Source organism: Olea europaea, chromosome 12 (assembly GCF_002742605.1).
Source record: "Olea europaea var. sylvestris chromosome 12, O_europaea_v1, whole genome shotgun sequence".
In the NCBI taxonomy this organism is placed as follows: domain Eukaryota; kingdom Viridiplantae; phylum Streptophyta; class Magnoliopsida; order Lamiales; family Oleaceae; genus Olea; species Olea europaea.
In genome coordinates, this window is record NC_036248.1 from 8878709 (window position 1) to 8905058 (window position 26350).

General features: G+C 34.7%; 2 protein-coding genes and 1 long non-coding RNA gene across 3 annotated transcripts; 1 reads left to right on the forward strand and 2 right to left on the reverse strand.

Moving 5' to 3' along the window:
* Positions 1-30: 30 nt before the first annotated feature.
* LOC111406544 lies at positions 31-1392 on the reverse strand. The gene is made up of 5 exons (XM_023035951.1): positions 1374-1392; positions 1091-1173; positions 891-991; positions 725-818; positions 31-513 (listed from the first exon to the last, which is right to left on the reverse strand). The coding sequence occupies exons 1-5, from the start codon at positions 1390-1392 to the stop codon at positions 31-33; spliced, it is 780 nt and encodes a 259-aa protein (XP_022891719.1).
* Positions 1393-10116: 8724 nt separating this feature from the next.
* On the forward strand, positions 10117-12180 carry LOC111405505. The gene is made up of 3 exons (XR_002704804.1): positions 10117-10616; positions 10804-11173; positions 11341-12180. It is a non-coding gene; the product is annotated as an uncharacterized LOC111405505 (long non-coding RNA).
* Positions 12181-15005: 2825 nt separating this feature from the next.
* On the reverse strand, positions 15006-25951 carry LOC111405506 (lys-63-specific deubiquitinase BRCC36-like). Its single transcript, XM_023034428.1, has 10 exons — positions 25622-25951; positions 24518-24643; positions 24068-24155; positions 23441-23526; positions 23169-23369; positions 22687-22853; positions 16474-16632; positions 16314-16394; positions 16180-16234; positions 15006-15452 (listed from the first exon to the last, which is right to left on the reverse strand). Exons 1-10 carry the CDS (start codon positions 25730-25732, stop codon positions 15258-15260), a joined length of 1269 nt encoding a protein of 422 aa, XP_022890196.1. The 5' UTR covers positions 25733-25951; the 3' UTR covers positions 15006-15257.
* Between the last annotated feature and the right edge of the window lie 399 nt (positions 25952-26350).

Genomic DNA, 26350 nt, shown 5'->3' on the forward strand with positions numbered 1-26350 from the left:
AAAAAAAACAATGGAATTATAAAAATTTTATCAATGTGCATTTCCAGTCTTCATCCTCTTCCTCTCTTTATTCTTGTTGCTTTGACTCAACGGAACTAAGCTGCTGCATGTTCTACGATTGTGACCACTTTCACCACACCGACCACATTTGACGGTTATGTTTTCCTCGTACGCTGCTCTGAATCTCTTCTCAGTAGGCCTTCCACAACTTCGCTTTTGATTAGGTGCAATTACAACTATGTCATGGACATCATTTGGCACTGTCCATTCAGCTGGATTTCCTACCGGAAAAATGGTTTCTTGGTATGTATTTCTGAACGCTTCACTTGTGTAATAGTAGGAGCAGTATTTATATGGATCCATCTTCATACTCGCAAACACAGCCAAAGCATGTGGACAAGGTAGTTGATCAACTTGAAGCATCCTACATGTGCATGTCCGATTTTCTATATCAACAACGAAAGAGAAACTTTCACCGCTAACTGAGAACATTGCCTGATTAATGGGTGAAACCTACAGATATAGACTCAAGTTATAGGCATAACAAGTCACGTAATTAAAAAGTAGGACACAGATGAAATTGCATGTCATGTAGTTCTATATAATATTGTACAAATATTACTGAAACACAACGGTACAGATCACAGCAGAAGTCACAGCACATGTCACAGATCAGATCCGGTAAGTCACAGATTATAGATTAGGTCACAGTAATCAAGCTTACCCTCAAGTTTCTCATATCTGTACTCATTTCCCTCATCTTCTTCTCATACTTGATTGACAAGGTTGTAAAAGTGCCTTGGGCATCCTCCTTGTGTCTACAGAATCAAGATTGTAGAATTTGTCTCAATGACTCCAACAAAGCTAGAATATGGTAGTTCTTAGCAGACTTTGTGACCGCATTAACCGACTCCACAATATTCGATGTCATTGTAGAATACCGATTTGAAGGCATGTAGAAACGTGACCATCTCTCAGATCCAACTTCGTCCTACAAACAAAACCATGGAAATGTGTATCATATAGCGTACAGTACCATGTTAAACGTATTTATGTGAATATCATCATAGGACAACATATAGTATAGTACCAGATAACCCCTTATCTTCTGATTAATCGAGCCGAGTTGTTGCATGTAATATTCATATTCCAATAGTGTGTAGGCACGAACAGCTGCATTGAATACTTGTGTTATGTTTTGTCCTGATCTCCCGTACCGTGATTTTAGATTTTGTAGTAGATGGTAAGAACATATCCCGTGACATGCTCCCGGATACACGTTTTCAATCGCCTTTTTGATGCTGTTGTGACGATCTGACACGAAGCACAAACTGTCTCTATCCCCATATGCTTTTCTCAACTGTCTAAAAAACCATATCCAGGAGCTGTCATTCTCGTTATCCCCAATCCCGAAAGCAAGGACATAAATGCTATTATTTGCATCTTGTGTACACGCCGTGAATAAGGTGCCACCATAGTGTCCATTTAGATAGGTCCATCAACCACAACAACTGGCCTACAATGTTTCCATCCCCGTATAGATGTACCTAGTGCCATGAAGCAATATTTAAACCTATTGTGACCATCAATTTCTAAACATGTGACTGATCCAGGATTTGTTTGTTGTAGCACAAAAAAAAAGGCTGGTATCTTATTGAATGAATCAGTTGGATCACCCCTAAGCACTTTCAGAGTTTCCTCTCGAGATCGCCAAGCTTGGACATAATTCAAAGATACTCCATATGTATGCAGCATGTCGTTGCATATATCATTCGGTGTGTATATTGTGTGCGATGATGTGTACTTATACTTAATGCAAGTTGACACAGCCGTCTTTGTTACTTGCCTATGAGTACTGAGTACGATGTTTGAAGCACATATGTGACCTTCTGCAATGTGTCTGATTTTAAACATATCTGTTTTGGCCAGCTTCGATGCTCTACATATCCAATTACACTCATCATGTGAACATTTTACAAGATAGTCTTTCTTATCGGACCGAACAATCACGTACTCAAACATGTTCTGGATTGCATAAAACGACAAGCTCAATTTCATTATCTCATTGTTACGGAAGACTCTTCCTTCCTCTACCTCCCTAGCATCTGCCACTGCCACAACTGTGACCTCATGCTCAAGATTGTCACTAAATGGATCCATTATTGATCCACATATGTCTGATGACATATCTGTTAATGAGAACCCATGTTCGTTCGATTGAACATCAACTGATAGCGCAATAGGCTGTTTTTCGATATCCGCAGTTGTTACCTTGATGTGAATTAGATATTTCGCAAGGTCACGACTCATATCCTTTAAAACCATGTAAGACAAGACATTCTCATCACTTTTGATTGCTACTGGAGGCAGGTCACTGTTCAAGACATACTTCATTGTCACAGCAACTTTTGCAGGGTCAAAGCTAAACTCTTTCATAACTGTGTCGACAAGCCTCAAATACCCACAACTACGATCAATTAAAACCAGTGACACTTGTGATCCATTCAATAGACACACGTGAATTAACCCCATTTTCTACAAAATTAGCAAATACATGATCAGCCTAACATCCAAATATATGTTAAATCTAATTGCAAATGGGTCAAAATTAAATTAATGGTCAAATGTCACAACAAACATAGATTGAATCTCAAGTATCATTGTCACGTATTGAAAACATGCAGGTCACATAGTTTTATTTCCCAGATTTTTTTTACGGGAGGTCACAGATCATTGCATAGGTCACGTGTGACATTTAAGTCTTTGTATATTGGTCACAGTTAATTGCATGTTGGTCACAATTCTGTTAAATGATCACGGGTTGAAGCAAACGCATGTGGTATCTTGAATGTCATGGTCACACATTGAATACATGCATGTCATATGTATTCAATGTGTTACAATTACATGCAATAATCGGTCACAGTAACTAAGAATAGGTCTGTCGCATATGATTAGATTCGAACAAGAGCATCAGTATCATAATACACAGATTCAAACACGTCACACATTTCGAGACACAAACACCCATACATACTGAATGCATGAGGTTATATCTTGTATCCAGGGTCACATGTTTTCCATAACGGTCACAACAGTTTCGAACAGCAATGTCCGTTATTCATGATCAGAGTTCTGTCAAAAATCATATTTCTGATCAATCGAAGCTTGTCTAGCGTGAAAAAACGACAAATTATAATGAATAAATCGCAATTACACGCCTGAATAATGTTTTCAGTGACTGTTCGAGCCGATCTCATACGACCCACGACTGCAATTTGTGACCAGAATTCGGTTTCACCGTCACTTCCACAAGAGCCGGTCGTAATTGGATGTATTTTCAGATCTTCTGGCTATTGAAATTAGATTGAAAGATGAATTAATCTTTTTTAGGAGAATCCTGATATTACGGCTCTTTGCTCGGGATTGTTTTCCATATCAAATTATATTAATATTTGTATTTATTTTTAGGCTAATTTCTGATTTTTGAAATATGATACTTATTTTCTTATTTTTAAAATGACCTATACTTAATCTCTTGTATGTGAAATTTTCCCTTGATTTAAAGCAATTTATTTCTATCTTTGTAAAAAATATTTGAATAATTCTAAAATATATTCCAACTGAGTGCACTCACATTCTCCTATACACAAAGGAAAGTTTTATCTTTCCCATTTGAGAGAAAACCTTATTTAAGGTTCTCCTATTTGAAGAGAATTGTAAGTAAGATTCTCCTACCACATCAACAAGTGGAAATGGAAGAGAATCTTAAGTAAGGTTTTCCTGTCACGTCAACAAGTGGGCAAGATGTGGACTGTCTTATCCTACCCACTTTGGACAGAAAAACAATTTCTCAACTGAGTGATTTTAGTTTTAAATAGATCTCAACTAGGTTGACGCTTACGTAACTATCAATCATTTGTATGTACACAGTTTAAGTACATCACAACTAGATTCGCACCTACCTAACTATAATTAAGTTGTTTAAATTATTCCAGTTCTGAAAATTATTCGTCCACGACTTCTTTTGCAATGTTTTTGAAGTCTTTAGTGATGTTGTGAATCATTTTATCTTCTTCCTAACTACAAATATTCAATCTTAAACGCGTATAAGAACTTATAAAATATCTTTCTTAATCCTTGACCTTCTTTCATCCAATACCCTACCACATGTACTAAAAGAAAAATGGATGACACTGTTGATATGAAAAAATGTTAGTAGATCTCGTACCATTTTTTATGTCATTGGATAAGATCTTTCATTTATTTTTCACTATATTAAGATATCTAAATTTAATACTTCATCGTCCGAAAACAAATTATAGCGATCAAATTGATAATATTTTTCTAATCCAGCAGGTGTAGCGTTCATACCAGTGTTAGAATTATAGCACCATGATGTTTCTTACCTATCACAAAACAAAATGAAACATTAACTTTAGAAGTTGCAACAGAGCTCGTAAAGGATCAAACCCTTTCATCATTTTCATATTTACTTAAATAGGAATTATACCATTCATTAATATGACTCCAATTCTTAATTTTTAATATTTGTATTAAAAATTAAACTTTCTGAAAGTTTTTCCAGAGCACATTGAACCCATATAATTTAACGCAAGGCTCCATCATAGCTATTACCGGAAAAATTAGTGACGGTTTGGTAATATTTTCAAAACTTTTCTTCCATCGCATAAACAATTTGAGTAAAAATTCGTCATACCTATAACTCGACAATTGTTCAGCAATGTCTATCTACAATATATTAAAAGTGTAGATTGATGAGAAACTTTTGAATACCAATTATATCATTATATATTTACCTATATGTCCAATATATTTATATATATATAAAAAGTGTTGATTGATAAGACACTTTTGAATACCAATTATACCATTAGACATTTACCTATATGTCACCCTTATTTAAAATTTGTTTTGATTGACAATTAATAATGCGTATACCTAAGTTTAGATAAAAATGAAATACCAAATGATTCAATTTATTTCCTCTAAATAAGATAATTAATAATAATTATTGCTTCTGAAAATTAAATCAATTAATTTCCATTAAACACAATTTAACTTCAGAATACCAAATGATTCAATTTATTTCCTCTAATTAACTACAGAATACCAAATGATTCAATTTATTTCCTCTAAATAAGATAATTAATAATTATTATTGCTTTTGAAAATTAAGTCAATTAATTTTCACTAAACACAATTATCAGTACACAATTAATGAAAACATCATTACATACAATTAAAAGAAATAATAATAATAATACATATATAATTAACTACAGAATATCAAATGATTCAATTTATTTCCTCTAAATAGGATAATTAATAATTATTATTGTTTTCGAAAATTAAGTCTATTAATTTCCATTAAACACAATTATTAATAATGTACAATCTATTAAAAGTGTGGATTGAGGAGAAACTTTTGAATACCAATTTTATCCTTACATGTTTAGCTATATGTCAATTCTACCATTATATATTTCATATAGTACCATTTCATATCCATTTAAGTGTAATGCTATTAATTTAATTAAAAAAATATTTTTGTTAATTTCTTTAAATGGTTATTTAATGCCATCATTTGAGCTCATTAAACATCTGTTTTTCAATTTCATTTTGAATTAATACTATTAATCAAATTAAAATAAATTTTTTAATATCAATATCAGAATTTAGGGCCATCATTTACGTTCCTTAAACAACATCCATTTTCAATATCATGTTGAATAAATTGAATTAATGCTCTTCATAAAAACCCCTTATATTTTTAGCTATATGTCAATTCCACCCATATATATTTAATATAGTACCACTTAATATAATTTAACTTCATTAATATCCATTTAAGTGTAATGCTTATTGTTTTATATTGGAGTACTTAAAATTTTACATTAATCAAATTAAGTTTAATTACTTATTACATTATTTAAATTAAATTTATCACTTAAAATCTAAGCTCACATTTAGATGTAATTTTATTATAATTATATAATAAAATATATTAACGGTTGCATTAATATAACGGTAGATTAATTGTCATATAAAATAATATTTATTATATTTTTAATATGATTATATATGTAGATGAGCTTTGATTTTAAGTGACTAAACTTAATTTAATTAATCTAAAATCATGAGTATTACAATATGAAAAATGAACTTTATACTTAAAAAGGAGACTACATGAAATTAAATTTTAATTAATCTATCGTTAATGCCACCTTTAATATATTATAATGTTACTTTATATATATATTCACTTAAAATCAACATTCGTCTACTTATATAATTATATTATAATTACAATATATATAAAAATAAAATGTGGAGATAGATGAGAAATATTCTATTTATCATTTTGACCTTATAACATTGTCAATATTTTCATTCAAAAATTATAAATCTCACGTTTAATTAATTAATAGTTGATAATATAACTATTTAAATACAAAGGACAATAAATTGAAAAGAAAAAATTTCTTAAATGTGATCAACAATTAGGAGGGAAAGAATCGATAATCGGAGAAAGTATCCATCAATCTTGAAAACCTTACTAATTACTCGTAATAATTAGGAGTTACTTATACTTCCCATATTTTATCCACACACTAAATACAAGTTTTGCATCTCAATTACACATTTTCACTAAATCCAATTTTTTAAATATTAATAAAAATTAATATTATGTGTTCTAGAAAATAATTAATATAATATTGGGCATTTATTATTGCATGTTTATTTTTGTATAAGTGTAAAAATGATGGTAATCATGTTACTTATTAGATATAAATATATAAAGAAAAAAAAAAGATTTTTATCTCGGTACATTTAAATGGAGAATTTCTATTCCTCCATTCAAAAGAAAATGAAAACTTTTGTTTAAAATTTTTCACTTCGGTATTTATTTTGAATGTAACTTCGGTTTCTAATTTAAAATAAATGTTATGGATTAATATGACGATCATGATTGATATGTAATTTTTTTTTCGAAATATGTTAGATAAGATAATTTTTTTCCTTCTTTTTTAGGTAAAAAAGTTTATGGTACAGACAAAATGAGTAAATTTTTTATCGTGAAAATTATTTACATACCTTTAGTTTCTTATACGTAAACATTTTAAACTTGATCAAATGCACATATTTTAATTTGGTTTTTCTTCGTGTCTATCTGTATCACAAATTTGGTTGATATTGTCGTAATAGTTGAAAATAGGGGTCCAACCAAAGTGTAGTATAAACAAATCATTACATTTCAATTTATTCAACATTTTCACTTTATGTAAGTAATTTTCATAAACCTTTTATTTATATGTATATTTTTTAACAATTTGATTTTTTTCTATTAACATTATCAATTACCTAACTTTAAAAATATTACGTATATCATTCATTTCGCACATAAGACGTGCAATGCACGTTCTTACTACTAGTTAATAGTAAAAATAGTAAACAACTTATTGAGTAATAGATACATGAACAAATTATTGTTACCTTATAGAAAGGATTTGAAAATTTCATAACCTTAAATGCATTTTTCCGATCTCAACTTCAACATGAAATTGGGTTTACTTCGAACTAACGTAAAGTGCATTACACCCTTGATCGTGAAATATCGATTGCTTGTCACTCGGATCTCTTTCGTTTCATAGATTTTGTTTGGATCCTCCTTTTCTTCCCAAAAAAAGGAAGGAGAAGGATCTTCTTCACTGTTCCAAGTTAACACTAGATAAAAAGGATTTTGGTCACACTTTTTCATGCAATGGCCCGGGACTAGGGGTTACTTGTGATATTTCGACATTAATATCATTTGAATACTCATTACACGACTTTAGCATAAAAAATGTTGAATCCTTGTACATGGAATGTCATCAACAAATTTTCTTTTTCTCAGTCCAAAATTTTTCCAAATTCTTGTTGCGAGAATTTGAAGAAGTAATATAGTTAATAGCCTCTCTTATTTTGGAAATTTGTGGTGTTATTAATTTCAAACCATGTTGCTTAACTAAGTATATGTCAAACACATGAAATATGAAATAATTTAGGATTAAATGGGGTTGAAGAGATCTAATTAAAATTTCAGACTAATGTTAAAGGATTTATGTAAAACTTCAAATTCATTGAAAACTTGTAATAAATTCTCATACGAATTTGGACAATTATGTGAATTTTCAAGTAAATGAAAAGCAATAGTTATTTTAATGCAATAATAATTATTATCGATAAAATGTACAATAACACAAGCACATCATTATAGTTAATCCAGACCAACATTCGGACATGAAAGAAATAATTCAATTAAAATTACAAGATTCTATTTTTAAATTTTGTCATTGTTTGAAATAATTTCATAATATTGGAACAAGCATTATTTCTACTTACCTTTAGAAAAAAAGGTTGGACATACTTTTGCAAAAACTTCTCAAAGTATTTATCTTCTGCAAAAAGTGTTTCGCGCCAAAAATTTCGATATTCTAGTTTTGATTCTCTCCTATGAATAAAAAAAAAAAGAATAATTAATCCACAAGGAGATTTAAAATAAGTAATTTGAATTTGTCTGGCATCTAAATTTCTTGCTTCCTTAATGTAAGATTTTCGTATCGATGCAATGTGACAATGCCTTAACCATGAAGACTTGTGTATTCTTTGAACAAATTTTGTACACTACCTTTCCTCTTTCTAAATCAACTCTAAAAATTTGTCAAATATTTGATGCTTGTTTTTTGTTTGGCTAGATGATTCAATTTCTAGAGTATCATCATCTAGATTTATTAGACAGCAACTATCATATAAATTAATATTATCGTTAGTAAAATTGTGGAACTTGAAAAGCTAGAATCACACGCTGTATGCGTTAAGAAACAAGAATAACTTAATCAAACAGAAAGTAAACTGCAGAAAATTAAAGTTGAACACCAAAAAATTATTTCAGCCTAAGCCTTGGAGATTCGGTGACCGCTTCTAACACCTTCATCCCCCGTTGAGCATCCAAGAAAAGGATTATGCTTGGTTGAACTAAGAACATCCCAAAATGGCAACAAAATTACAAATGTTTAGAGAGATGAAAACAAAACATAATCCTTTTCTTGGATGCTTAAAAATACAGTGACAACACTCAGAGATCCACCCAGAAATCTTCACATAACCCCTGCGAGCAGATCCAAAACCACCAACAACGGTATCACACAGATTCAGACAATATCCACTCAAAATATTACAAAATCGAAGGTTTATGCTATCACTCTAAACCTAAAATTAGAGATTTTAAGTAGAAATCCCAACGAAAAGGAAAACCCTAGCATCTTCCTTTTTTTCTCTCTTTTCTCTCAACAACACAGAGAACCAAGTGAATGAATTAAGTGAGGAAGCCAAAGGGATCAGCCAAGGATCATTCTAGATCCACTCCATCCAATGGCCAGAGACACCACACGTTTCACAAAACACGATGTAACAACTAATAATTCTGGGAAAACCAAAAATGAGAGAACCAGGGTTCGACTCCAACAGAACTCCACAACACAGTAATAACTAGCAATAAGTTAATGGAGATTTAGAGCAAGAAAAATCACGGTTGAATGGCTAAGAATTTATGAATTAGATTTGTAAATTGAGATGTATGAATAATGAATACACTGCATAAATAAATAGAATACTTATAGAGTAAAAAAATGAAGGATTCTAACTGTCAAAAATTATAAACACAACAATAAAATTAGGTAAGGAAAAATGCCAAATCTCATCAACTACTTTAAAGAAACAAATACCAAAGAAGGCGTATCGGTTCTTCCATTTGGTTTCAAAATAACATTTACCAGCAACGGAAAAGTAACATTTTTCAAACAAGCTAAAACATAAGTATTGGTCTAAAATCTAAATATAAAGCTTAAGTGAAACTTTCTAAACGTAAATACTGCAATATATTAGTATTATACAAGCTTGAATTTTTAAAAATCATAGTTTAGCCATAACAAAAAAGAAAAAATAAGTAACAAAATTCAACTATATTTGAATCCCTGTGTTTTACGAATCGCTGCTGCTGCAAAATCGAGCGTGTAACTCATAATAACTTGTAATTACATGTTCACTAACATTAAATATGCACGAAAGAGCAACGGTCAGCGACGACTTCTCATGAAAATTCTGGGCAACTCTAAAATTTTGGGATATAGAAATTGGAAAAGGGAAAATGCTATTATTTTTTCCAATTATTAGTCATCAAGGGTTAGGGTAGGTGGTATACAAATTCTTTACAGAAACTATCTTGTGGTTGAAATCTAAAATCGTGTTTCCATAATTTAGTTGCATAGTTGCTTCACGTTCGCCTGAAAAAGTTGGGAAATTTTTCTGCCGTTCTTTGGTTCTCTCCTTGAATCGCAAACCCATTATGTAAAATTAAGTTTTGAGTGCAACATTCTGCAGCCATGACTTACTACTATATGGGAAATCGGTGATGCTGTGAAATTGCAAATTGTTCTCTCTCCATAAATGTACTCCGATCCATATATATTATATGTATGTACTGCCATTTTGTTGGGGCAAGCTCTGACAATCGAATTTTCGAACGCCCGGGGAAAAATAAGACCCGAAATTTCGTGAGTTATTTTTTGCAAATCTCATTTCGTGACTGAGTTGTTCAGCAGATTACGTTTGTCGTTCCGGTTGTCGAACGAGGGAGCATTTATGTTTTGTGTATTTCCATGTACTACTTTGCAGTTAAGATTTATACGTTTACATGTAAGAAAACTGCGCATCTCACTTCTATTTCATTTTCGTTCGCAGACACAGATCGGCATCCACACGACCTCCACTTCCAACCCTCCAGCAATCTCGTCCCCAGCCCCTAGGAGGAGGACTGCACAGTGGACGCCAGTAGATAATCGAGTCTTCATGGTGGCCTGTAAGATCATAATAGCCTACGGGCACCATAACGGGAAGTGCTTCACGAAACATGGCTGGCATGTGATTGTCCAATTTTTCAACGCCAACTCCGGGCATGATTGGAGTAGGCAGCAGTTGAAGAATCACTGGGATTATCTTCAAGTCAAGTATAAACGTATCCAGGACTTGATAGACTGCACCAGCATCGCATACTAACACTACACGCGGCCGCCTAGTCGCGTCCGACGAGTGGTGGGCACAAAAAATGAAGGTACAAAGCTGTTGGAATTGCCACTTTCCAAATAATTGCATAACCTTCGTATTCAAAAAATTGTGTTCCAGCATATGTCATAAAATTCAATTGCTTGATTCCTAACTTTCATTTTGTACCCCGACTCCTGACTCCTTCTGCATTTATTTTTCTTCCATTCCGAACAGGAGAACAAAGAGTACAGAGAGTTCAAAGACAAAGACTGTAGAGAGATATACGCCTACCGAGTTCTGTTCGACAATGTGTACGACAATGAGAAGTACGCGACGACGTCGATAAAGCTGTGCAGGACGGGGTTCGCCATGTTCGAAGACAGTGCCAATGACGACACACGCGACGCAACGCCGATGTACGAGGAGAGCAGCGGCTCCACTGATGAGGGCTATAAGTTCGACATGGCCCGAATCAAGCATGGACATCTCCGCCCGTAGGAGCAGTGAGAAACGTAGATCCAGCGGCAGTAACAGAAAGGGGAAGAGAACTAAAATATCAACTAAAGAATTGTCTTACTCGGTTGACAGAGCCACTACTGCAAGTGAGAAAGTTTCGATGAAACTTGACAACTTAGTCGGATCTGATGTTCTGGGCATGAAGACATGCATGAAGGAGTTGTTCGCCGGGCAGATTGCCAAAAAAACAGACCTCTACTTTTGGATGTGCACGTTTCTATCTTAAAGTGGAAGAAGGAGATTCTGGAGATGCAGTACGATGGGAACGAGAAGATTGATTGGTTGGAGTGGAACTAGCATCAGTACAGGCAAGGAGGACCACAATGAGGACTGCGTGATAGGCAACATAATAGATCCCCCTTGGCGAAGGGTCTCCGTGGAACTTATCGTTTGTGTGATTTCATTTTTTTCCGTTTTCCTCTGTTTGCGTTTCATCAACCTTAGACATTTGTTGTTGTGTACTTTTTAAGATCTCCTGTATCCATAAATGTACTACCAACTACTGAGATTTTATGTCAATGACTGTCGTTTGTAGTTTTCCAATTTTCACAAAGCTGCTTGTTATTTGGAGTTTGTCAATAGTTGTCATGAATAATTTAACATCTCTTACACCCCCATCTATGTTATAGAGTTCAGTCCCTAGGGAAATCTCTTCACAAATTTTCAAAGTGCACTTTCAATTATTTTCAGCAGTGGCATTATTGCATAATGAAGTAAGTCTTTAAAAGGGGTACTTGACCACTTCCATTGCAACAACAAATGAGTACACTCATATGATAGAGAGAGGGAGAAAAAATTATTTTGCTCTCTTCTGAGCTTCCAAATATGTAGGGAAATTCCCAACAGAGTTAGGGATGTTGGTAATGGGACAATTGGATTTCATTTGTGTGCTTCTGCCACTTTCTGATAATGAAGACGAGATTGGAGAAGAGGAATTCATGCAACTGCTTGAAGATGACATTGTTCAGTGGTTTCGATTGTGTCGGATGGCGGAAATTATTGTGGCAAACTACTATCGTCAACAGAGACATTGGATTACTCGATTTCCATTCACATGGAACGGGCACATGTTCATGCTCGATGCAATGCAATGCAGTCCTCAACAATGCTATGCAGAATTTAGGATGTACCCACCCATGCTTCGAAGATTCGCACACATACTCCGGGACAATTATGGACTACGCAGCTGCCAGCATGTAGACGTGTATGAACAAGTCGAAATGTTTTTGTGTATTTTAGCACATGGAAAAGGATACCGACAGGTTCAGACGCTGTTCAACCATTCTTCGGAAACAATCGGGCACTACTTCAAGCAAGTGCTACAGGCAACTCTTGAATTCAGTGTGTGTCTCATAAGATCAGATCCCCAGTACAATCACGGTGCTGAGCATCACGTATCGGATCCGAACAAGCATTCGTTGTTCCGAGATTGCATTGGCACGATTGACGGGACGCACATCAGAGCAGTGTTGCCTCGGAACGAATGCGTGAATTTTATCGGACGCAAAGGAATCCCGACACAAAATGTTCTTGCAGCATGTGATTTCAACCTGTGTTTTACGTTTGTCCTCGCGGGATAAACGGGGACAATGCATGATTCACGCCTTTTAGCGCGCTCTACACACAATCCGAAAATTGATTTCCTGTTGCCGAGTCCCAAAAAGTACTATCTTATGGACTCGAGATTTGCCTATAGACATGGGTATATGGCTCCGTATAAGGGGTTTGATATTTTATACCATTTCCAGTAGTTCTATGACGCTCAGACGGGTCGAAGGAGAAATTTTCACAACGCGTGTAAGAGATTCAACTTCAAGCACTCGTCGTGTAGAAACGTAATCGAATGGGCATTCGGTGTATAGAAAAGTCGATGGAAAATATTTGATTGTATGCCGCGCTACAACTTTAAAGTACAGATCGCAATCGTAGTGGTGATGATGGGCATCCACCACTTCCTCCGACGGGCAGGGGTCGTTGACGAGACATTAATGCGAGTTGAGACGGACCCCGACGTGACAGAGGTAGAATTGCTGGACGCACACGAACAGGTCACCGTTGAAATGAACGCACCGAAAATGCAGCATAATGATTAGGACTATTTTCTTGATTGGTTGGCTCAAAGTGGTGGACGCCCTTAACAATTTCTATTCTCATTACATTGTTGTATCTCGAATAATATGTTGAAGTATGGGCAAGCCATGTTTTCTGCGTCACTGTTGTATGTTGACACAAATGGCAAATTATTATTCTCGTGTTCAAGCAATTTTCGTTTCCGTGTTACGAGTGCAATGGATTGGTTTTTGGGCATTGCGTGGGGCCGCTTTATGAGAACAGTCTTTGCAATATTCATTTCCAAATCTGTTTTACGTGTGCAATGGATTGGTTTATGGGCATTGCGTGGGGCCAGGTCAACAAGAAAAGTCTTTGCAATATTCATTTCCAAATCTGTTTTACATGTGCAATGGACTGGTTTTTGGGCATTGGGTGGGCCCAGATCAACAAGAAAAGTCATTGCACAATGTTGGGAAGGCTGCCAATTTTATTTTTTGTGTCTCAACAGTGGTAGCACATGCAAATGGCCCAAAATTGTCCATTCACCAAAAATTCAATAATTGTGCCTATGCATTCACGTGTGCGGGCCCGGCGCTTGACATTTTCAACGGTCACAATTTGGATTCTCAACTTGCGCGCTCAAACAATGTAAGCCTCATTTTACTCACCAGTGGCACAAATCGTTTGATATATAGGACTTGTTGGGATCCGATTTTTTCATCCAAAAAATCGATTTTTTGACCGTTATTTTACTATTTCAGCCGTCATATTTGACTTCTTCTTTCACAGGTGGATCCCACTTTTCTCCTAACGGTCAAAAAATCAATTTTCAAAATCACTCCCAAACAGACTCATAGTAAATAATAAAATTTTATAGAAGTAATAAATTATTATTCTCTATATACTAGAATCATTTTCCTTTATACTCGGTACGATTTTTTTGTTAATGAGGCTCAATTCAACTTCAAATGATTTTTGAGTATTATAATCTAAATTAAACCAATTCTAAGCGGTTGAAATCAGTTCAAAACTGAAACATTGAAGAATCCACATTGATCAAACAAAAAGTCTCAAACCAATTATTTTATTTGTTGATGCGATTTGACCTTTAATTTTACTTTTTGGTCCAGCCCCGCCAAATAGAAATAAATAATTCTTTGTTTGATCTAATGCAGCTCCTCAGTCCACAGAGACAAAACGTAAGACTAGTGCCAACAGTTCATCACAAAACAAATGACTTGCGCCAAACATACGAACAAAGTAGAAGACGGGATATCAACATGTTTGGCTAAGCTTAACGTTAAAATAAAATTAATGTTAAAAATAACAAGTTGCTTTAATGATTAAGTATATGCATCTGGAACTTTCAATAATACATGTATATACCCGTATGAACTTGATCACATTAGGCAGTTTTCACATAGGAGCCACGAAAAAGTAGAGTATACAAATCCCACAAAAAGCATAGACGTGCAAGATTTAGCAAGAACATGGGACACTAACAAAAGGGTGGCTCAATTGAAGCAAAAAAGCCAAACATAGTACATAGAACAATCTCTAATTAGATTGGTTCTGATACAAAACTAAGATCCTTTTCGGCTTCGGCTACCAGGAACCCCAACGTTTCTCGTTTTGTTGAAACCAGTAGGATACAAGTCTCTATGACCAGATGGACTACCTTGAAGCCCCTGGGATGGAGAACGAGGTGAAGAATTTGATTCGCTTCCTCGTGAAATCTCCAACTCCAAAACATTGGCTTCATCAGCGAGCATTTTTAACTGTTTCAGCAAAAAATACAACGTCAAATTGTAACATCCGGCTAGGAAAAGATGAGCGAATAAACCCACGAACAAGAGGAAATCTTGGACTATTTGTTTTTTAAAAAGGGATTAGAAAGAGAGAGAGAGAGAGGAAATGTTTCAGAACCATACATGTTTCAGATAATCAAGCAAGAAATAAATAGAATAAAATAATTTTCTCTATATTATTAACTTCCTTGTAGTAAGTGGTAAGAGAGCTTCAGCATCATTTCAGGAACTTGTCGACCATTTCAGTCTCCAAGAAATAACATTCTGAGACTAAGCCCAGTCTGACAACCATTATTTTGGTAAAGTAAAGTTTCAAATAGTGATTTTTTGGAGAATATATGAAAAAGTTAGGAAAAGTCTTGGGTTCATGTGCAGAATATTTTATTGAGTAAATGTGTGGGTTAAAAATGAGTACGTAAAAAAAAGAGATTTGAAATAATGCTTCAGTCAAATAGAGGCTAAGTTTTCAGCGGGTAAAAATATATATATATATATTAGAATTAAAATTAAAACTTCCCCAACAGTTTTAGCATATGAAAAAGGCTCGAGTTTAAAGGGAAACCCAGATGGGATTGAACTAGATAGGCCGGTCTTTCTCTTATTTTGTTTGTTTCTTATTTCACAGTGATGATACTGGAAAAAGAAATGCTACAAGACATTAAAGCTAAAATGACATTAAAGCTAAAATGATCATTACCCGAACTTCATTTTCTCTCAACTGATCTTGAAGAACATTTATGGCAGGGCTTAAGCTGCAGCTCAAGTAACATAATAAATGTAAGCAAATGTCAAGCCGAAGTTTATGGTGCAAAAGGTTCTACTGCTTCTTACCAATATTCTATCATTTTGCACATGGAGGCCTGATAAGTTGATGTGTGATGTATATAAGTAAGCGGATGCACTTTTCCTTCCCTGCCAAGGTTGGACAAAATGAGTGCAATGAAATAAGAATGAATTGGTCATATGCTTCAATCAAGTTTAATAATGTTACCCCATATTTTGAACGATTGCTTGTTTATAAGCAGTCCTCTCCTCTTCATATAAAACACGCTGAAGATCTGTAAATGAAGACAATGGTGAATCCAGATTGAGAAGGGACGAGGTTGGCAGTACTTGAAGAGGAATTTCCTTTCTCACAAATTCTGCACCACTGCCAGGAAACAAAAATAGAGAAGATCATTGTATGCTAACTGTTAAATATATTAAAAAATGCCACCTCTATTGTTATGAGTGAAGAACAAATAAAAGCAAATGCAGAAAGAAACCAGAGGAAGAAAGAAAGGAACTGAATCTGTTTTATTCCTTTAGAATGAAATATTATAACAGGGAAGACACGTTAACTGGCCCAAACTTATAGAAACAGACTAATTACAACATTTGGCCAATTACGTCATTTGGGCTTCATACAAATATATCGTCTATACATGCATGTGAGATTTCCGGAGGTTGAGTTGAATGCAACTTACAAACAAAGAAAGACAAAATAATTGGGCTGAGAGGCAATACAAGAAAACAAATATTCAATGCTGATCATAGTTTTAGTACTTCAGTATCATAATCAAACACTCCATTTTCAATAAAGCAGCTAAATTTGATTTCTTTTGGTAGTCTACCAAATTCATTTGTGCAGTTAAAATGCACTAATTCTACGACATAGCCAGCCAAAGACTAAAATTCCTATATTATATGGAAAGGATTTTGGTGTCCTTCCAGTTCTGTGCCTGAAGCTAACACATTCCATTCATAAATAACATCAACCTTTGCCCTCTATCTTATACTTGTCAACTTTACAAACTTCCAAGTTCCAACAAAACTTTATGCATAATGAGCAGTCAAGACAAATGGCATAATTCAGCAAAATAAGCAGCTAAAGTCTCAGAAGGTTTTCTTCAACAACAGCTTTATCCACGTTCATTTTGTACTCTCTATACAAACAGGCAATTTAATGTCAAAATAATAAATATGAATATGTAAATTGTTCATAATGTTTCCAAGATCCTTGTGTCTGTTTTGGATGTCTTACAATAATGTTCATTTTCCTGGAGAGAGTAATTTTTCACAATGTTTTTCCTTAAACCAAAATAATACTAAATTGACATTGTCACTACGAAATTCAGCCCCCGTTCCGACACAATTTTTCACCCCAAAAAACCAAATTTTTTACTGTTATTTTATTATTTCAGCCGTCATTTTTTTACTTCTTCACTCATAAATAGGACCCACTTTTCTATCTAACGGTTAAAAAATCAATTCTCCTAATCACCACTGAACAGGCCCCAAGTGCATTCCCTACCTTATCCACCTTTTTTACCTACTTTAAGGTACTATACTTTTATCAAGGTGAGAAAGCCATACATATTTGCACTTCTCAACTTTTCGTATGAAACCCATGTAGATACTCTAGGCATCCATAGCAAGACAATAGAAAGGTTGAGATACATCCAAGCAAGAAGATATAGAAAACTGATAAAAAGAAAAGTAATGAAATGTGGTGAGGACATCTACTTTTTATTTATTTTTAGTTGGACTTTATTTATATTTTAGATTTTATTTATGTAATTGCGCTTGTGTTGGCCCAAGCCTATTCTACTTAGGGTTTCAGTTTTACTATTTAAACCTAATTGCGATGTAATTTCATTAGTGTTTGATGAATTAAAGAATATTTTGGTGGTTTGTTGCCTATGACTTCTCCTTCCTCTTCCTCCCCCTCTCCCCCATGAATTTCTACTTCTTCTCCGGTTTCTCCCTCCATTCTCTCCGATTCTCCCCTCTTTCTTGCTTCTTCTTTTTATTTTTTTAATTCGTCCTGCATCAAATTTGGTATCAGAGCCGAAACTTGGGTAAATTCTCTTTCTTAATCCAAAATTTCTTCCTATTTTCTTCCCAAAATCTGTTGGAACAGCACAAACTAAAAGAATTTTTGGTAAACGCAGAAATTTTTCTTCTTCAATTTTCAGACTTAGTTGAGAGGGGAAAAAAAGCGCGTTACTGTTCACAGGTACTATTCAAACCCGAAAATTCATTTTTTTTATTATCAGCTTCAAAAAAAAAAGTTACTGTTCACGCCCCCCCAAAAAAAAAATCTCGTTTTTTTTCCAGCTGCTGCTGCTGCTCATAAATAAAAAATAAAATAATTGTAGTGTTGTTCCACAAGGCTCAAACCCTAGCATTCAAGCCCACTTAGCCCTTCAGCCCATATATTCCATCTCTATAACCTACTCCATTCATTTTTTTTATCAAAACACTTGGGCCATAAGTTAGTGGCCCAAATTACTCCCAAAGCCTACTAAACGCACAGCCCATCTCTCATCATCGATTATAACCAATCCATTAAGATCAAATACCCCATAGTTTCACCCGACTCCTCTCTCACAGCCACTTTCTTGCCGTTGCCGCCTCTAATCACCATCACACCACCACATCATTATCTATTGTACCCAGGCATCCAGAGCACTACCGCTTCATCGTCATAGGCCACCATCACCAACCCAAGAACATACACTTCCACCACAATTACCACAATCATATATTTCCTCGTCCATCTCAACAATCTAAAAGCCACAGTCACCACACACAATTTTACGTCCACACCAAAATTAGCACAAGTTACAGTCAACAGGGGCTAAAACCATTGGACATGAAGGGAAGAACAGAAACATAGTTGGGGCTCATAAGTCGGCAATTCAGATCAATCGGCATACAAATAATCAAAACTAAACAACAGGGAGTCCTTGATCTCTATTTAGTATTGATTTATACTACTGCTTCATTTTTAAAATTGCATCAATTAAAATCTTGTGCTGCTGTTATCGTGATAATTTTAGCCTTAAACCCCACTTGATCGAAACCATTAATCGAATTGATATCAGTGACCAAATTGACTTCCATTGTTCCCCACTTAAATTGATTGGAGAATTTGACTAGTGTGTTGACCCTTGCTTTGCCATTTTACATGTACCAGCAGTATTAGCTTGTTTTGGATTTAATTAATCTGAATATTTAAAATTAAATAAAAAAAATTTAGTACAAGTTATTTTCCATTGCTTGCACGTATTATTCACTAATCTCATCATAGCACATCATTTAGCTGGTATTACATTGCATATAGTTGCGTAGTGGTCATCTTGTCGTCTTTATTTCCAATGCATTGACCATGGATCCATCCCAAATTTGATGCACTCACTAGACAATTAGCGCAACTTGCCACTAGCTTATCGACTGTCCAATCAGATATAACTGCTACTCGTGAGGAGAGAAAAACCCTAGCTGCTAAGTTGAGCAATTTTAAGCGAACCCCTCGTTTAACTGACACTAATTTTGAAGCGTCTCATAATAGACAATATCATCGTGGACAAAGTGATCAAGAATATTTTCAACACGATCGTAGGAATAGGGATCAGGTTTGTGAGCGAGAACAAGGCCATGGTCATCATGGTACTCATTCTCTACCTTGTCGTAAGGAGCGTTTCTTTAGAGACATTGATTTAAATATTTCTACTTTCGATGGTTGCTTAGATCATGAAATTTTTACCCAATGGAACACCCTTACACAAGAGAATCTAGTAACTGAGTACATTGCTCAATTTGAGGAATTTCGAGTGAAATGTTATGTCGTTGAGGATGAGACCCTGACTTTAAGTAGGTTTATACAACGTCTACGAAATGAACTTAGGCGTAAGCTTTTCTTTCGAGGCATCACTACTCTTGATTAAGTTTACTCTTCAGCTCGGGACTATGAGTTACTTATTAGTATTACGTATGAAAAGCGTGATCACCATCGTTCACCCATCTCATTAGCGTCATCTCATCATAAGTCTATCATAGAGCCTTCCAGTCTAGTGTTCCTTCCCTTTGGAAAAACAAGTGTAAAGGTCGTGATAGCCCAAGGTTGTCTTCTTCATGTAGAAAGCGTAATGACAATCATCCTTCAATTTCATTGGCTCCACTTTCTCCTGTTAAGTCCCTTCTAGGACCTCCCCTATCTAGTGTTCCTCCTATTTGGAAAAATAAGTGTAAAGGTCGTGATAATCCAAGAACCCATTCTCCTTATAAAAGGCGTATTAACAACCATTCGTCTGTTTCATTGGCTCCACTTCCTCCGTTAAGTCTCTTCTAGGACCTTCCCCGTCTAATGTTCCTCAAATCTTGGAAAATAGGGGTAAAATTTTTGAAATTCTAAGGACTTCTTCTCACCTGCTACGCATTAGCTGTAAGGACTTTGGCCACATCTCTTCCGAATGTCCTAACCGAGCCTTAGTCGTAGAAGAACAGAAAGGATGTAATAGAAGAATCATTAAAAGATCAAATTTATGAACCTAAATTTGAAGAATGTGATGACTTGAATGATATTGAGGACACTTCCTTATGTAGTATCAGGACTTTTCCTATGAATCTAGGTGTTGTACCCCTTGTTCCCGATACCCCTCAGTTAAATGTTGTGTGATACTCTTTGCCAACCCAAAGATACGGATAATTTGTGTAATCATGTCATTTTCAAGAAAAATATTGAGAATTGGGATTTGATCCTCCCAACAATTCAAATTGCATATAACAATTTTGTGCATCGATTTATAGGTACGAGTTCCATCGAAGTTATTCATGGTTATAAGTCTAGGAAACCTTTAGACCTTATTCCAATGTCTCCACATACTAGTATGTCTATGTCAACTAAGGCATTTGTACATCATCTTTATGACTTGCATATTGAGATCAATAAACAACATGACGCAAGTAATGCATTAAATAAACTTCAAGTTGATTTGCATAAACGATATTTTGAATTTAATATTGGGGATTATGTTATATTGCAAGCTTGTATTGTTGGTCCTTTAAAAATTTTAAAGCATGTTGGTTCAAATGCACATGTCATTGCCCTTTCATCACATTTTGGCTACCACTCTACTTTAAATATTGAGGACTTCATTACTTACAAACACCATGTTACTTCCTTTGATGATCTATTTCTACTTCACTTTATGGACCCCCCAACTTGACTATGTCGATATTTTTACTTCAATACCATCTATCACAGCACACAAAGATAAAATTGATATTATTTTAGATGAACGTGTTGTATTGACCAACGATGGCAAGATTCGGTACTTTCTTATTTGTTGGGTAGATCGACGTGCTTCTTATGCTCCTCGTTATATACAATCATGTGAAAATCTTGAAGATGGGTGCATGAGTATTGGTTATTTGGAATCCAATATCAGTACTTGGTTAGAAGGAAAGATCGCCCTCCTTGGCCAGATAATATTCTTGGGAATAAGCTACAGTTTTCAGTACTATCAATCATGGAATTTCGTTACTTGGTTCGTCAGAAAGATCGTCCCCCGTGACTTGACTTGACGCATTTGGAGTATCAGATTGACTGCAGCCTATAATATCTATCAACTCGACAGGGTCGAGTTTTTCTCCTACCCCAAGAGAGTTGATGAGAATATCTACTTTTTATTTATTTTTAGTTGGACTTTATTTATATTTTAGATTTTATTTATGTAATTGGGCTTGTGTTGGCCCAAGCCCATTCTACTTAAAGTTTCAGTCTTTACTATTTAAACCTAATTGCGATATAATTTCATTAGTTTTTGATGAATTGAAGAATATTTTGGTGGTTTGTTGCCTATGGCTCCCCCTCCCCCTCCCCCATGAATTTCTGCTTCTTCTCCAGTTTCTCCCTCCATTCTCTCCGGTTCTCCCCTCTTTCTTGTTTCTTCTTTCTATTTTTTTAATTCGTCCTGCATTAAAATGTCTCCAAGATTTCAAAATTCATTTTGCCAGTGCCATTCCTCATTATAACTTGTAACAATCATAAGCCAAATAGCCAATAAAGAGAGATCTTCAAATCCTTGAGATAGCAATTCAAAGAAATGAGAACAACTGCTGTCGTGTTTTCTTTTGCAAATTTATCATTTAATTAAGGAATTAAGCAAGCTCGGTAAGATTTTCCAGCCTCGTCGAACAGTTACAGGAATACCATTATAGTTGCTAAATTAGCGTGGATGTTGTCAGTTGTCTTTGGTTTTCTCACTTCTGTGTTTGCCGTCTTCTTACTGGCTGCCCCTTTTTCCTTCTTTTTCAAAAAATTTGTCCAACACATTGTGCTAAAATCAAGCTAACTTTCAAAAAGCTAATGCTTAATAACAATAAAAACATGTTTGAAGATAGGATAGAAAGTGATTTGAGAACATACTCATTTTACCTCATCTCCAAATTCGAAAGGTGCATTGCTTCCTGCATACCATCTGACATCTCCATGGGATCTAAATCATGAATTGCATTATTTAAATTGTTGGCATCGTAATTGTCTAACATTCTGGCATTGGCATTCCCAGAAAATCCTCCCAAGTCATGTGATCTATCCCCGACCTACCCAATCAGTTACAATTGACGTGCATCAGCTATGAAAAGTAAAAAGAAATAGCATTTAGAATCAATAGTGACAGTTGTCAGTCTAAGAGGGGACAAGTCTCAAGTCAGCAAACTATATACAAAAAAATTGATAAACAGACACATCCAAAGTATTAAGTTCTTTACCCTCATTATGGCTCATGTTTCAACTCAGAATATCAAAGACTAAGTGAGTACCAAAGTTGCAAAGGGAAAATTAAAAGGAAAAAGCATTCCTAATAGATACAGAAGAAAAGAAGGGAAATCAGACACACCAAATGTTTGTTAATATACCTTAACTGTGCCGGAATCACCAGTGTCTTGTTCAATATTTTCTTTGATAGAGCCTGATTTAGTCACTCTGTTCTCTGATGAACTTAAAGATGATTCAATATCTATAAAACTTTTCTGTTGTGGGGAAATAGAAACAGGTCTAACAATGTGATTCTGCTTCCGATCAGAAGACTGAAATGCGATGACTTGAATCCTTCCAACCTACAATGATTTTAAGCTATTATTAGAAGGCATCTTTTGCAAAGATATCTTACTAGAAACCTAAGACAAACCTTTTGCGCATCTTCACTGAAACATGAAAATATCAACCCAATAAAACCAGAATCCAACAGTTGATACATAGCCTGAGTACGCACATCTGAAGAAATCAAATGGGACAACTGATAAATACATTATTTTCAAGTGATCAGAAAATTATTATTGCTTACAAAGACCTAATATACTAAAAAGTATCCTAGGAAATGACTAGTTTATTTCCATGAAACAACCAAACCCTTTCTAAAAAGATGACCATTGTAAGTGATGATGATTTAGAAACGTTGCTCTTTGTCTAAGAATTTTTCAATAGAATAGGCCAATAACTGAATTTTCCAATCAATTGACAAAATCAATTAATATATTTTTTTAGTGAAAAAAGCAACACCAGTGAATCCATAAGATTTTATCCCGGAGTTCAAGTCAACATGCTGGTCGTCTGAAAATTACTTACAGCCACTTAAGGTCTCATAGAAGAGAAGGAACATATCTAGTTATATTGGTAAAAATAAACTATAGTATATTCATTGCGAATTCGACCAATCCGACAATATGCCAGCTGCTTGATGTTTAACAAATAAGAGTGACTATAAACCGGCAAAAAAAGGGTACAATTAGATTTAAAATCATTTTGAGAAGCTCACCAACATGAGAGGGGAGAACAGTGATGTGAGGATGTGAATGGTACCAGCCAATCACCCTGGTTGTTATTCCTGTTGCCATTGTAACTCTGTGCTATAAAGTTAACTAGACCAAAAGAGTCACCGATAATCAATGGACCAAACAACACAAGCCACACACAAATGTGAATCATATTCCCCATTGTGTGAGATTTCGCTCCACATACTTAGGTGGATAGTTAAGTGTAAGAACCTGCGGAAACTAGCTTTTTTTTTCTGAAGCAATTGTAATCCACTAAATCCATTTCCAAAAAATTATAAGGTATAAAAATAGTTTGAATTCAAATTACACATGGGAAACTAGGTACATCCAGAGCCAGTATTACTTTGCATTCTGCAAAGGTAGCAAACATATTATGCATCAATTTTCACTACAACCAAGATATCGAGGAAGAATATCACGAAAAAGGATATTTCAGCATGAGCTGACGCGGCAGTCAACTGTTCTGGATTAGTCTCTACTCGGTCCTTCTGACGATCCGAACGAGGTTGGGGCAGGGCTCCCCATACCAATGCAACCACATTTCCATTTCTTGAATGCTGCATAAAAATAGAATTAGTTTAATTGTGTTTGTGTTCAAACAAAATATGACACCCTAATCAAACATATACAATTTAGTGGACGACAGGCAAGAAACAGAGATAGAGCCTCAAAATGTCAATATAATGTCTAAAAGTTAGAATAGATCCAAATTGACAAACTACAACGTAAGGATATGTATATAAATCATTTTGCCCCTGAATGCCCTGGACAAGCCAAACTGAAGATGTGGGCTAACACTATGTGCATCTATTGCATTTGAAGTCTAACATCATATAAGTACTCACGTCAGTTCAACATAATGAAGATAACTGTATTTTCTGAATTTTAAGGAAAATCTCAATAAAAACACTAGCCGGGAGTTTGCATCAGTTAAAAAGGAAAACTGTGACTTTCCCTGAGGGCTAAGAACTTCAGATTGAAAGCAATGGAGACCTTAAAAAGTTGTGTCTACAAGGCTCATACAGATTATAGTACCTAGTTACCGTAAACCACCTTGCAATAAGAAAAAATGTTTATCAGTATTAAAACTAATATCAAGAATCAAATAACCAATTCTATCTTTACATAAGTCCAAAAACAATCCACAGAAATATTTTATACAATCCCATTTGTGGAAAATGCCCATAACCCTCACAAGAAAATTTCCATATCACGATTGAACTTGATGAAGTTCTCAATCTTGCAAAACCCAATTCAGAATTGATTTCATAATCCAAATTTTCAAAGTGCTGATTAAATTCAGGGCAGAAAATTATTTACATTAAAAATTCAGGGGTGTCAATAATCAGCACAGCTAAATCAACAGAATAAAACCCTCCAGAGAATATTCAATCAATGAACAAAAGAAGAGACCCATAAAGTATAATTGTTCTACCCAAAAAAAAAGAAGGCTTGAAACAGAATAAAGTCTCCAACTTTATAAGCAAAACCCATAAAAGAATGTGTAATCCAAGAGACTGGCAAAAATAATCCACCTGAACGTCACCAAGAAGAAGACCCATGATCTCCTCGGTCTCAGTGGACAATGCATGAGTCAGGCATGTCAACCACACTTCCTCCGACATCTTTACACTAGTTAGAGACATCTCTGACTCCTCCTTCTATCTCTCTGATATATTTGTGTATGTCTCAAAATCGGAGTTTCTGAAACCTATTTACTCTCTGACTTCCTCGGAGCCCGTCTGGAAAATGGCTTCAGATTGTAGAACACAGCAAGGTTTGGTTTGGGGTTTGCGGGAAAAAAATTGGGATCTTGTGAATGGGGTTGATGGTGGGTCGGGTCGTAATTTCGATGTAATACAGACTTACTAATCAGATGTTTATTTCCGGTTCTGCTTTCCATTTTTTGGAGTTTCTCTTTTCTTTTTTCTTTTTTTTTTTTATCTTTTTGTTTGGCTAATTTTTTAAATAAATAAAATAAAATAAAATAACACGATTTTTCAACCATATTGATTTGTTGCATGACTTGTGTCGAACTATCAAGCTTTAAGTGACTCAAATAAGTCCCTGTTTGGCCATCATTAAATTAAAATTTATTTATTTTTCTTATCAATCACACATTTTTCAATAAAATAATATTACATGTAAACATAAAAAAAATTTCTCTCTTTTTAACTACATACTCTTCAATAAAATTAGTATTCCTTTCATTATATTATGAAAAAATGAAGTCGAAACAAGGGCTAACAGTTCAATCATCCCGA

What these genes read in the sequence shown, in the direction of transcription:
- LOC111406544 (XM_023035951.1), bottom strand. An exon ending in TCGGTTAATGCGGTCACAAA is followed by an intron (nt 819 to 890) that starts GTCTGCTAAGAA and finishes TTGATTCTGTAG; the next exon opens with ACACAAGGAGGATGCCCAAG. An exon ending in CAGATATGAGAAACTTGAGG is followed by an intron (nt 514 to 724) that starts GTAAGCTTGATT and finishes CTATATCTGTAG; the next exon opens with GTTTCACCCATTAATCAGGC.
- LOC111405506 (XM_023034428.1), bottom strand. Translation starts at nt 25,732, where the DNA reads ATGTCTCTAACTAGTGTAAAGATGTCGGAGGAAGTGTGGTTGACATGC. An exon ending in GTGATTCCGGCACAGTTAAG is followed by an intron (nt 22,854 to 23,168) that starts GTATATTAACAA and finishes CTGATTGGGTAG; the next exon opens with GTCGGGGATAGATCACATGA. An exon ending in TGAGAGAAAATGAAGTTCGG is followed by an intron (nt 15,453 to 16,179) that starts GTAATGATCATT and finishes TTGCTGAAACAG; the next exon opens with TTAAAAATGCTCGCTGATGA.